We start from the raw sequence: 14,191 nt of genomic DNA on the forward strand, positions 1-14,191 counted from the left end.
GCCGGGCGGGCCGGGGGAGGAGGGCGGGCGCCCCGCGGCTCCTCATATAGCCCTGCCCGCGGCCACGGCGCTCAGAGACGGCTCGGCAGCCGCCCGGGGCAGCGGAGCAGACCTGCCGCGCCTTCCTTCCTGCGGAGCCCGTGGGACAGCGGTAGCAGCAGCATGACTTCGGCGGCGGTGGAAATTTTGGGGCTGGGACTGGGCATCCTGGGCTGGGTGGGGGTGATCGTGGCCTGCGGGTTGCCCATGTGGCAGGTGTCGGCCTTCATCGGCGGGAACATCGTGGTGGCGCAGACCATCTGGGAAGGGCTGTGGATGAGCTGCGCGGTGCAGAGCACGGGGCAGATGCAGTGCAAGGTGTACGACTCCATCCTGGCGCTGCCGCCCGAGGTGCAGGCGGGCCGGGCGCTCACCGTCATCGTGGCGCTGCTGGGGCTGGTGGCGCTGCTGGTGACCGTGGTGGGCGCGCAGTGCACCAACTGCATACGGCCCGGCAAGATGAAGTCCCGCATCGTGATCGCCGGCGGGGCCATCTACATCCTCTGCGGGGTCCTGGTCCTCATCCCGCTCTGCTGGTTCGCCAACATCGTCATCAGCGACTTCTACGACCCCAGCGTGCCGTCGTCCAAGAAGCGGGAGATGGGGGCCGCGCTCTACATCGGCTGGGCGGCCACGGCCCTGCTGCTCTTCGGGGGCTGCCTCATCTGCTGCTGCTCCTGCTCCCAGCGCGACGAGACCTCCTTCCCCGTCAAGTACTCGGCACCGCGGCGGCCCACGTCCAACGGCGAGTACGACAAGAAGAATTACGTCTGAGCGGGGCTGGCCCGCTCCGAGGCCCCGCGGGGCACGGACAGACGGCTGCGGCCCGGGAGCGTCTGCGGGGAGCTCCAGCGCTCCCCTGCCTGGAGGCTTTTCTTAGCGGGGACCCCCGTGAAGCGGCGGCCCTAGGCAGGGCAGCGCCCCGCTGCCCTCCAGCCCGGCTCCCCGGCGGGTCCGGCCGCTCCGCTCGGCGCCGCCGGCTCCCGGTACTGACGGACCGCGCTGCCGGCCGAGCAAAGCCCTCCGCGAACCAGCGTCGGGAACCGAGGAGCCCCGGCGAGTCACGGCGGCGTTTACCGGGACGCCCCGTCCGGGCTTCGCCGCCGCCGCCCGCCCGCCGGCTCCCGCCGCAGGCCCCCGGCCGTTCCCCGGTGTTACCGTGACACTTGTGAGTACTCTGCCCGCGCTGTGGCTGCCGGTGCCTCGGGGCACAGCTTGGCTGCCGGGACCGGGCGTCGGGTGCGCACCAGAGCCGAGGAGCAGCTTCGCATCTTCGGCATCTCTCCCCAAAGGCTGCATCTGGCAGTTCCCGCTCGGACTGATAAGGGGGGGTTTGACCTATTCGGGCAATTAAAATAGGGATCCTGTCCAAAGCATGACACTAACCTCGGTCCTTAATCCCACAGGCAGTAACTCTTTGGAGAGAGTTATTTGACTTTCTTCAGTTGTTTCAGTTCCTCAGTGAGGTGTATTGGTCTGTGTGTATTTGAAACCTTGAAAGAGATTTCAGGTAGTTGCTGTCCTTTAGTGGAGTACAAATCAGATTGTAGGCTGTCTCTTGAGGTTCTTCATCTCTTCTTCAGCTTATGCTCTGTTTTTACTTGAATATGAACTCATTGCCAGAATTATTCAAGGACTAGATTAAGAAATCTAGGAGATCACTGTATGTCCTGGCTCCAGCAGGGTCTCTGCTCCTCTCATCTGCACTACAGGAGATTGGAAACATAAAAATCACCCCAGATACTGATGGTTGGGGGGAATGATGTCTTTGTGGTCTTCTTGCCAAGCTCTGCTTACTGCCAGTTTTGAAATGTGTGTTCAGTTGGACATGAGCTTGGTTGGCTCCCCACCATGGTTTTAACACGTGCTTTCCTTCATTTACCAAATGAAGCAAAAAATTGCTAGAAGAATTTTACCAAAAATATCTTGACTGAGACTTTACACCAGGTGATCAACTGTGAAGTCATGACTCTCTCAGCTCCTCTGCATTGCCCTAGTAACACGCTGCAGACTGGAAGGAAGATGGTTTGGGCAACATAACTCTGTGAGGTCAACACCTCCTGAATTTCACCACAGTCTGAGATATTAGCTTACACTTTTTCATTTTACACTGCAGAGACAAACTTTGTTAAGGGAGGGGCTTAAGGGGATGGTGTGATACTCCTTCAATCTAATTATTTGTAAATCCACACAGGATTATGCTACTGACTGTGGCAGCATCTACATTGCCATAAGGAGATTTCTGCCAAGAGTTAGGGAGGAAATGTGCTGTTTATACTCTTCAGAGATCAACCCTACAACCTCACGGGTCCTCACAATCATGTAGCAATACAGTGCACACCTGACCTGAGCATTAACTCTTACAGCTTTCTGGTAACACCAAACTTATTGACAAACCATAACTGTGAGTCTGACAGATTTACATTGACCCTGTTTCTGCCTTGCTTAGCAAACTTAAAACCCTGGAGGTATCAGCAATTCATAAACTGGAATGAGAGACTAAAGCCTTGCCCCTGCAAATTTTGATGTTGAATATTGAGCACCTTTTTGAAGATAACTGCTTTTGTTTTTTAAACACATAAATAGCAGGGTCTGAGCTCATCAGAGAATACAAAAGCAGAGCAATATGTCTACAACTACTTCTGCTCTATAAAGAGGTGCAGTTCTAATACTGTATCCATTTAAATAAAAGCTGTAATATTGTTTTTATGATGTGATATGTAGTTTTGGTACAAGAGTGAAACATTCTATATTTCATCATTGCAACTTTTTGAAAACAGTGTAATCTTGTAAACTGTAAATGTATTTAAAGGCATATATTTTGCAAGAAATCTACCAAAGTTGGCTTGTTATATGGTTTGGTGCCTTTATTTCACGACTACTTTGTTTCAAAGTGTAACATCCAGCTGTATTTGTCACTCACCCTCACTCAGCTCTCTGGTGTCTAGCAAATGAGCCCACAGATATCAGCCCAAATCCTTGACCTTGCTCTCTTTTGTCTCAAGTTGAAGAAGTAAAACCCACTGACGAAAATGTCTGCATTGTCTCTGAACAGTAGAGCCTTCAGAAGTGCTGCAGAGTTTGGAGTCTGACCAAAAGATGAAATGTTCCTGGACAATCCATCAGTAGCATTTCAAAGCAAAACTGGTGTCTTTGGGAGAGGAGGGGAAACCAATGCCTTAGAAGGGAATTTTAATAAGCCAAATTTCTTGAATCGAGGCAGGGCTGGATCCTCTTATAACCAAAATCTGAAAAACTTACACAGAAAGATCTCTTGGAAGAAGCCAGTGCTAACTGTGCATGTGCTACTAAACACAGCATCATCCTACCAAAACTGTAACTTGTGCCTGAGATCAGTGGGGCAGCACCTAACAATACTTGCAGGAAATGGAGCCCATTTAAAAAAATATTTTTGTATTTAATCTCATCCTTCAGTGTCCTTAGTTGTTGCTGTGCTTTAAAAGATAACCTGAGAGAATGCTGTTACTGATGTCACTGGCTTCAGGGTAAAAGTCTAAGTTGGTTTCTGCTATGATTTGTTTTCTAAGAACAAAGATCTAGTCCTGAATTTACAACCTTGGAAGTGCTCAGGATCAGGTCTGAACCTCATCCCAATGAAAAGATAAATCTATAGCACTTGTTTACTATTTTTATTTTGTATTTATGATTTCGCATAAAAATAAAAACATGTAAACCAATCCCTGAACAGAGTCACTGTGTTTTGTGAAAGCCACAGGATTGTTTGGGCTCAGGAAGGTGGGATGTGATATTGGTGCCCAGAGGGAAATCACCTGGGCTGGCTCTGGGGAGGAGAGCTGGGTCACCCCTGTGGACGAAGGAAGGGCTGCTCCCTTGCCGAGCAGAGCAGGCAGCACCTCAGCTCTCCACTGAAGCCTCAGACAAAAGAGAGCAAGTAGCAGCAGCTGGTCTTGTGATGTGAGCACATTAGGAAGTGGAGTGTGAGTCCCAGCTATTTTGGGAACAGCTCTAAGCATGAAGCTTTTAAAGCTTTCAATTTTTACACATTTAAACTAAAAGGAAAAAAAAATCCTGCTGCTTGGATCACCCCCAACCTGACCTGATACCCTAATTGTTTCTGCCAACCATTTCTTTTTTTCCAAAAGTGCATTCAAGCTGGGGAAAAACATTTTCACAGATGCAGCAGAACAGAACCTAAAAAAAAACCCAAAAAAAGCACAACCCAAAACCAATAAAAACTTGTTAAGTAATTTATACAGACTAATTGCTAGTGGAGAAATTTGCTTAAGTCCTATGACTGCCAGGGAGGACATTCAATATTTTGTAGATTTTTTTTTCTTTCAAGATTTCAAGCTTTGTTCTAACAAACTGTTACTTTAAAAATGAAGAAAAAACATCTTCAAAGCCTTCATTTTGCAGCATACTTGCCAGCTCGGTTGAGATTAACAAAAGCTCCTTGCCACCCTCCCATTGCTATGCACATGCTGAGCTGGAAAGAGGGTGTCTGTCAGCTTGGCCTTTGTCCTGCTAAACGAACCATTTCATAGTTATGAATTTGAAAGTAACCTGCAGTTCATACCCTGCAAATCTGGTTAGATCCTGTCTGTGCAAAGAAGGGAAATGCACCAGGCAGGGGGAAAAGGAAGCTCAATCAGTCACATTTGCTGCAGGATGTTTAAGGAAATATTTCCTTTTCCTGTACAAAGATGTTTGTTGGGCATCTACTCTTTGAAACATACAAAACATTTTACTCTTGAAGTGAGAAAGCAGTGCAATTTCAGATTTTTATTTAAAATCTATTCTGTGATCAAATATTATGCAAGGAATTTGTTCTTTTTCCTTGGCCATCTTTAAAGCCCAAAAGCAGTCTCCTCCAACTCATCCATATATCTGTAATGCTAAAAGATAGTCCTGCCTGTCAGGAGCCATATGCCACATGTAAGTGCCATATTCATACATATATTGAACAATATATTAAGGCAGTATTCAGCATCAGATGGTACCCACAATGCATCCCTTTTGTGTGTGCACCGAAGAAGAAAATCATTAATTAAGCACACATGTTTGAGGATTTTCTTTTGTAAGTCTGCTTGCTAAGACATAACAAATATTCCTGCTGTATTAAATTAATTGGGTGAGAGAAGGTGAATTCTCTTTTCAGGTCAAATACTGCATTTGTTTTACTTGTAGCCTGATTGTGAAAAGACAAATCATTCCACAAGCAAAGCCTCAGGAGTTTCTAATATTTATATTTTGGACATGACTGACTTCTACCATTTTTATTTTGATCACACCTTGGTTTGTGTCCGTGTGTGTCACTGCTCCAGACTGTTCCTTGCTGTCTCTGCAGCAATAGGGTCTGTTTAGAAACCTCCTTCTTCTACCTACTACTACCCTCAATTAGAAGAAAAGGAGAATTTCAATGATTGCATCACTGATAAAACCTCCTATGGCAACAGTGAAGGCTTTACAGTTGCTTGGATACACAAGACTTGCTTCACCTTTCTCTTAAGCACAGATTGAGACATCATGAATCAATTCAGCAGTGTCCTTTGTCTGTGCCATTTTGGGATTTTGTTACAACACTGAGCTTCCCCCTCCTTCCAAATCTCACCGCGTAGATTCAACCCAAAATCAGAGAAAGGTAAGGAGCAGTAGGACTCAGCATGGAAACACAAATGTTGTGCTGAAGGCATCTCCCAGGGCTCCTGCCAGTCCTCTCCTCATGCTGCTCCCTGGCCACTCATCTGCTGCCCTGAGGGAGAGCTTTGCCTCTCAGAAACTCCACCTGTGGTTTGGGTTGCTGGTTGTTGTACCCAAATAAGCTCAGAATTAGGGGGGATCAAATCACACAAACTTTACCACTTAAAATGTGAAAATACTCATCAGCATCAGTGTCTGTTTTGAAAGTGGTACAGGAAAATGAATATATGAATGAGTCTGCATGTGAACCATCCTGACAAGAATTAACTGGTGCATTAACTGAACTACTGGCCTTAGCTTTTTGATTTGAGAACAATAGAATCATCCAGCATGGGGTACTGTACATACAGCACTGATTAAAGCAAAAGAATAATGAACCTTGAGACTACTATCCAGCTGGTTTGGTCTACAAAAGAAAAATAAAAAGGGAAACACCTCACTCCACGAGCCACAGCCTTTTCAACACGACACACAAATCTCATTACATTAATAATGGAGAGTAAACAACAAGACCACCTCCAATACCCAGTACAGAAGGACTTTGACCATCTAGAAAATCAGGCAGAAAATAAAATAAGCTGCATCCTTTACTCTGATCCTCATTAGAACATCTTGAATGGTAAAAGCTACTCACATTGACTAAAGCCCTGGCAGCAGCTGGCAGGGTATTCAGAGCAGGTACAAGGTGTTCCTGAAGCCCAGTTGATATGACATCCACACAAGTTACTCCTTTTGGAAAAAAACAGCCTTAGTTCAGGCATGATGAAGTGCCTCAGTGCTCTTATGTACAGCAATAGCAGTGAATCCATTCCTTACTACACCTCAGCTCCAAATCCAGGGATATTCCCTTCTAGTGGATCCTCCAGGCTGCACCAGCCAGGCAGAGTTTGCATGGCCCAGGGAGGTGCTCTGGTGTACACAAACAAAACAGATGAGATTAAGCCTGCTCATGTTTATTTACAGCGGAGAACAAAAGTAAATGTTTAAAATAGCTGATTTTTCCAGGCAAACAACAGATAACCCTCTCAAAATGACTCTGATCCAGTGAGCAAGCTGTGAACTCTGTGCCAGTTGTATCATCCTGTGCATCTCTCATTGCTGGCTATGTCCTGAAAGGAGGTAAGTTACACATGTGCACATTCTAGGTCTTTAGCACCAGCTGTGGAACATTTTGGGCTTTTTTAAGATAAGCAGAAGATTTCTATGGGTTGAACAAATGCACTAAAAGCAAGGAGATGCACACAGATCCCACAACAACAATTTTAATCTGGTAGCAAAAATAGCTTGCAATGTTAAATGCATGGGTTTGCAATGTTAGATGCATTGGGTTTCAATGTTAAATGCATTGGGTTTCAGCTGTGTATATTCCTAAAGTTTCAACAAAGCAGGTTAGCTGACAGAGCTCAGAGTGACATTCCTCCTGATCCCATGCCAGGTACTGTGACCATTAATTTAACCATATGTGGGTACCTCTGGGCTCTGTTCCCACCCTCAAACACATTCTGCACTGAACTGATTCCCCTCCATTACACTCATATATAACTCATTGGCATTAACTGTGTTTGTTATCAGAACACTTCCACAGAAGGTTAAACATTAAGAGAATTTAGGCTTGGGCACAAAAGATCACTCAGGAAAGAAAAATAGGCACTGCTTGACAAGAACATATGTGAAATCTCAAAATGGTAGGATTCACTTTCAATACACCTTCACATATTTGAAGAATTGGGACAAAACCCAACAATCACCAATTCTTATCACCTCTAACAAGAGCCTAGCACGGCAGAATTCTTGCACTATGTATATTTTTAGATTACTCTTTCAGTTATAACGTTCTGTCCTTATTGTATATCTTTTGTTAGAATTAGGATATCTGCTGCAGCAGCCTGGATAACCTTTAGCCTAAGCTACAAAACCTTTAACAGTTTCCAATTATAACAGCAATCTTTCATTCTATAATACAAATAAACCCAAGTGTTATCTCGACACAGAAGACTCACATGAATACCCAATGACTACAGAATGATTTCACCATTTTTTTCCTCTATAATTTCCTGCTATTATTTCATTGGAAGTGACTGCCAAGATCCAAGCAACATAATACATTTCACTGTTTACATCTACTTTATTTTTGTTATACTGTTGACATTTCAAAATGTTGACATGCAAGGCAAGTTTTAAAAATTTAACATCTACTTGAATTCCATTATGTTCTTGAACCCCTAAATTATTTTTAGGCTGTCCTGTTTTCTCCTGATTTTCTTGTCTGATCAGCTGAGAATATCCATGCACCCAAATACTTATCAATTTTATAAAATCTTAACTCCCACAGCTTGTGCCATGGAAGAGGACTTTCAGATTTTCAGAAAGTGATGTGGTAATGTCCCTTTTCAGAAAGTGACATGGTAATGTCCCTTTTCAGACATATGGAACTAGTTTCCCTATAGAGATAATCTTTGTCTGCTTTAACAATGTGGATTGGGCAGCAGTTTGGAGAAAGAGAAGAGTTCCATTAGGTGGGAATTCCATTAGGAAGAAACCAAACAAAGACATCATTAAAGCAGTTAGTCTGCAGCTATAGATAGTGGATATTCCCAGAAGCCAATATCACATGAGACTCTAGGGGTAAAATGCTGATGTTTGGATAATATTAAAAGAGACTTCTTGTCTACCTGGGGTTATTAATGACCACAACTATTTAAGACATCCATATCATCATTACAGTGTCCCTCCTAAAAGGAAAGCTATTACCCATGGCATCCTGCCCAGATTCCTGAAGAGCTGATTACATTCTTTAGAACCTGCACTTTTAGTTCATTACAGCAGTCCTGACTTCATACCTGGATGCTGTGTGGGTCATTTCACACTCTGAAGCCATTACTGACATCTGTCCTAAAGCCTGAGCATTGGTGATGGGAAGAGCAATCCCCTTTTCTCCTGCCTCTCTCACAAGGTTGAAGATTTTTTCCTTCTTTCTCTCTGCAAAATGTATTCACAGCCTTGCAGAAATGGCCTCTGGCAGATTACAATGAACTCCACTGGTAAAAACTCCACTCAACACTGGCTTGCTGTAAACAAAGCCCACTTCAAAGATAGGCTGGGAGAGGGAGCTAAATTTTAAGACCAAGGTTTTTCTCAATATAGTTACTAAAATCTAACTCATGTCACAATAAGAAATTGAGAATTTCAGTTTTAACACCTGTTGCTACACAGGAATTCAGATTGTGAAGGAAGGGCAAACTGCCATCCTTTTCCTGAACCAAAAGGTCTTAGGTCTGGCCTGGCCTCACAACATGGGCAGGCAGGATGCAGGAGCTCTTAAACTGCTGTGAAACTTCACTTTGTGACCTTGCAAGGAAGTTTGAGTCAAACAGAGGGGTCTAACTCAGAGGAAGAAAAAGGAAAGACATAATGTTAGTGCTTTTTAATGAACAAAGTGGGGTAAGACCTCACTCTGCTGTAGGCACCAAACTGAGAGTCTGAGGTGACAGTGAAAGCACAGACACTGCACACTGATAAACAGTTAACAGGAATGAGAGCCTGGAAATGGAAATGAACATATCCAGGGCAGAAGCAGAAACTAAAGAGCTCAGTTAACTTAAAATGTAAATTTAGAACTACAATTAACTTTGTTTCAGATTGTACCCAAGCTGAAAGTACAATAGGAAAAGATTTTTTAACAGACTAGAAAATAGTACACATAACATGTGTGTAGGTAAGGTGGTGAATGCCCTGGACAGTGGGAGGGTTTAAAACTGATCTCAGCAATGTACAAGATTTTTTTGTTCTAAAAACAAATGAGAGAACTAAAATGAGCAATTGGACACTGGATAAAAACCAGCACAAGTGACTAAATATAAAGGCATGAGATGAGACTAAATACTGCTTAGCTAATAACTAATTAATCTGTCACAGTAATGTCCTTTTGGGTCTCCCCATCCATTTGCATGAGGTGCTCTCTAACATCCATCCTAATGAAGGAAGAAGGTGAGGCAAAGAGGAAATACAAAGTTTAATGAAAGAAAAGATCACAAATATGTGCTGAATAACAAAAAAATGAGGAGTCATCACATTTCTTTCCTAAGGGGTGTAATCAGGGAGGAGGAGGGGCAGCAGTGATTCTTGAATAGTTTCTGCCAAGTCAGTGCAGTACTCTTGGAGCCATACACTGTATTTGTACCTTTGAAAGGCTCAGAGAAGATACCCTTTCTGAAAGGAATAATTTCTTGGTTATTTGGAGATAACGGAACAGATGAGTAAGCAGATATATACATACACAGAGACTGTCAGAATGGGATAGAACACAAACAATATCTACATTTACTGGCAAAAATTCCCCATGAGAATTGAGGTAGTTGAGAGTTTATTAGATGAGTTTAAATAAAAAGAAGACAAGTCAGTAAGATAACAAAGCTGGCTTTAACTACTAAGCATTCCAAAAAGGTAGATCTCTTTCAAAGAGATCTTGTTGGCTCCTATCACCTATTTGTAGAATGAGATGAGGGTTTTCAGACTGGGTAGATGACCCCTGTGCAGCTGTGCTACATTTCATCCTCCCTTTTGTTGCACAGACAGTTTAGTGGGACACTCTCCTGTATCCTATTCCCTTTCCCTCTCCCTTTGCATTTCTAACAGTGCTGTTGCTTCAGGAAATGCCTGCCTGCATTCACTGCTAAATCAAGCAGGAGTCGTGCTGGCAATTCAAGGAACACCTCATCAGAGGGAAAAAAGCAATTGCTGCTGAGCTATTGTTTTCCATTTCATTTCACACACTCAAAGAGCTCTGGTGACCACCCAGTGGGTGCCCTGAAACACAGATTCCAAGACACCTTCCTGAGCTAGAAAGGCAAACCGGATTTACTGCTGACCCTCTATTGTTACTCAGTCTCTCTTTTCCTCTCAGTTCTTTATTTTCTATTTTTGTACTTCACCCTGTCATTTTCAGTCCTTTTCAGGTCCCCTTCTCAGTTTTGTATGCGGCAGTTGGAAAGCTCTGTCCCTTTGACACAGCATGCTACACTCAGAGACTTTTCTAAGAGGATATTCTACAACAGGAGCCAGCAATTCACTATGAGTCAGAAAAATGAGTCAGAATTCAGTAGCTTTTACAAGGAAAAAGTCTCATAAAAAGGATATGTTCATTAAGTTATTGTTTTAACTACTCTGTCCTTAACACTGATATCAGCTAATCTACTTACATGGCTACACAGCAAGTGGAACCAGCTGAAAAAACAATACTCTTCCCCTTCTTCATGTTCATGAAACAGCACACACTGGATTTGCAAAGCAGGTAACCAAATCCAGCACCATGTACGCTGTTTTTGTGGGTGTGAACAAACTGCAGCCCAATAACAGGATAAAGAAACCTAAACACTGCAGGGAGATTCAGTCCTTTGGTAGGAAGAATGGGTTTTGCTTAATGTTAGAGGCAGATAAATCTCACAAGGGGAGAAAACAGGCAGACAGAAAGGAAAAACTGCAGGGTGGTTTGGCTTTTCCTTAGAATGTTTTAGGGGAACAGCATTTCCCTCCCTAGAACAGACATGTCTGGGAAATTCCACAAATGCTTTACAATATGTGCATACAGGTCTTTAAAGGATTGTGCTCAATTTTTCAAAATGTAACTTTTACACAGTGCAGAAATGGTGCTGTTCTGATAGCACACACTTGCAGGGCCATTAACCCTGGAGGGTAATGCATGTTACTGACAAGAGCTATAAATAATGAAGAGCATACCAGGTTTTATATTTTTAAAGTAGAAAATATTTTCAGCCATGAAGATTTTGGCAAGTGAGAAAGTAAAGCTTGAGATGACAGGGAACATCTTAAACTTCCCAAGGAAAATCTCACAAACAGTGTTGGGTGGTAATCTGGTCTGGTACTAGATAGACCTGAACTCTCAATTATAGACAAAACAGGATTTCTAGAAATCTGGATATATCTGAAAACTGGATATTGATTTAACCTAGTAAGCAATGACTGTGTAATTGAGGCAAGCAAGGACAGTGTAAATGAAACACTGAACAAGCCCTGGCTCTGTTTGGAAGGCAATTATTTGGGCAGTGTGACACAAACCAAATGGTACCATGAAACACCACAGTTCTCAGCTAAAGGATCAGGTTGCAGAATTATATTACAGCACTAGTTCTGCAGCTGTTGAGATCTTATTTCCATTGGTAGGGCAACAGCTTTTCAAGTTTGAGATCCTGTGAAAAAAATCTCCCAAGACAGTCTGCCCCCTCATGAGTGATATGGCCAAAGACCCTTTTGAGTTTCTCTGAACTTAACAGTTACCACCAGAAAAGCCCAGAACTGTTTGGAGAGGACCATTTCTTAAAATTTTTTAAAATTAATTTTAACAGCTTCCATATGATGTAGCAAATCCCTGTCCAGTTAAAAGAAGTTTCCCTGAAGGAAGCACAGCAGCCTCAGGAAAAATATGTATAATGCTAATTTCTTAAAAGATGAATGTCATCCTGTACATAGGGATGGGGACATTTTGGTCAGCACATGGTCTCAGATGAGGAACTTAGCCAGGGCCCCAGAAGGTAATCTCAGAGCTCAGACCATGCTTGATCCAGTGCATGCTGTATTCTTGCTATTTGAGTCCTGAATTACTTCACTAACCACAGCAGTTTTTAAAGAAAATACCATTTTAAGTGCCTCTTCCTTCTAGGCTACTGATCCAGTTAGACTTTCAGATCAGACAGCAGATCATTATTAATGGCATATTTATTTTGAGAGCCCCTTGGTGACTCCTTTCAGCAAATAAAAACATACTAAGAGCTGACTGTCCCTGTGAATTGTTTCCAATTCAATGGCAGGTACCTCTGATTTTCCACTGACATGCTGCAAATGAATGATTAAATGAAAGTAAATTCCACTGAGCTAAACAGTGGAAAGAGACACCAACACCAAAGGGACTGCAAACAGACAAGCTGCAGCAATAAGAGGTGACTCTAAGTGCTATAAACGACAGCACCCTTTTGTTGTAAGGGAGTATTATCTCTTTTGCAAGGGCCAGAAAGGAATAATCTAAATTAAAACTGGTTTTGAAAAGAAAACAAAGGACCCAGAATGTCATGGTGCTTGTCTAACATAGGCAACCTAGTCATTACATAACTATGTCTAACATAGGCAACCTAGTCATTAACAATACCCAGAAAAGTCATCTACAGCTCTTAAGCAGGTGGCAAAGACTTCAGAGAAGGATGCTGTTGAACCAAGGATTAAAAAAAAAATCCCCTGTTCTCTTAATAAAATAACCTGAGATCCAGCACTGGAAGGAACTATGTTGTGATACAGCTTGTGTATACATTTACCTTAGTTTAGTTCCTAAGATATGATTAGGCTTGCCCATAAATTCCTACAGGATTGGTCTTAATTCTGGTTTCAGAATGACTTGTGAGCCTTCAGCTCATTGAGAATATCATGCATCAGCAACTCTGCTGAGTGCTTGTTGTGATATCAAATTACCAGACAAGTCTTTATCTCTGGCTATTGAGATTTTAGTGCATTGCCCAGATGCACACCATGGAGCAGACAGCAAGTCAAGGTAACACATGCCAGGATAAGAACCAGCAGCCACAAGTGCCTCGAGGGGGCAGAGGAAGCCAAAATGATTTTATCACCCAGCAGCAGTGACTGGGGAACCCCCATTCTCTGCTCTGTCAGACCCAGGGATGGCATGAGCTTAGGTAGCATGAAATTAGGCATTTCTTGCCTATTTTCAACATGTTTGACCTTTGTGTGTCTTCTCTAATTCTGCCACCTTCTGAATGCCAAAAATCAAAACTCAAATGCTTTAAAAGAATGGCACCCAGTCTGAAATAAAAAGCTCCCACAATTTTCTTTCCCTAGTGAATGTTCTGCAATATTTCCTGCTAAGTCTGTGTTTATAACCCAAATGCTTGTACATAAAGGTGGCATTTTTGAGCTCCACCCTGGGCAGCACATTTTTCAGCTCTTGACTCTGCTCCAAGGGAACTTTTAGTACCACCTTGAAGCCAACAATGGTACACAAGTGCCAAGAGGGATTTCAATTTTTCCGTTTAAAGAAACAAACATTTCACTGCTTTCTTTCCCTCAAGCCAGACTTATTCACAAAGGAAATTTCAGAGGAATGTTTTCAAGAATATTCCTTCTATGAGGGAATCAAACCCATTGATTGACAGATGTACCCATAAAATCAAGAAATGATGCTGTTTATTGCCGTGAGAACAGTCCTGGTGTTTTATGTTTTGATTCCTCCTCACTTGTGATTACTACATTTCCTTTTTAATAAATACTGCTCTGTACTGCTCCCCTCTTTACAAGTCAGCACACCCTGAGAGGCCAATTCAACACAACAAAACCATCTTCAAAGAGCTGCTGTACAAAAGAGACTGATTTTAAAACTTCCTCTTCTGGACTTTACAACTGGGGTGCTCCAGACTAATGATTAGAGTGATGTAAAGTTTTATTTCTCTTG

At 43.0% G+C, this 14,191-nt stretch overlaps 1 protein-coding gene across 1 annotated transcript; it reads left to right on the forward strand.

Moving 5' to 3' along the window:
- The first annotated feature begins 90 nt into the window (after positions 1 to 90).
- CLDN5 (claudin 5) lies at positions 91 to 3,737 on the forward strand. Its single transcript, XM_036393482.2, has one exon. It carries the CDS (start codon positions 163 to 165, stop codon positions 811 to 813), a length of 651 nt encoding a protein of 216 aa, XP_036249375.1. The 5' UTR covers positions 91 to 162; the 3' UTR covers positions 814 to 3,737.
- The last annotated feature ends 10,454 nt before the right edge of the window (positions 3,738 to 14,191 follow it).

This window comes from Molothrus ater, chromosome 18 (genome assembly GCF_012460135.2).
Source record: "Molothrus ater isolate BHLD 08-10-18 breed brown headed cowbird chromosome 18, BPBGC_Mater_1.1, whole genome shotgun sequence".
In the NCBI taxonomy this organism is placed as follows: domain Eukaryota; kingdom Metazoa; phylum Chordata; class Aves; order Passeriformes; family Icteridae; genus Molothrus; species Molothrus ater.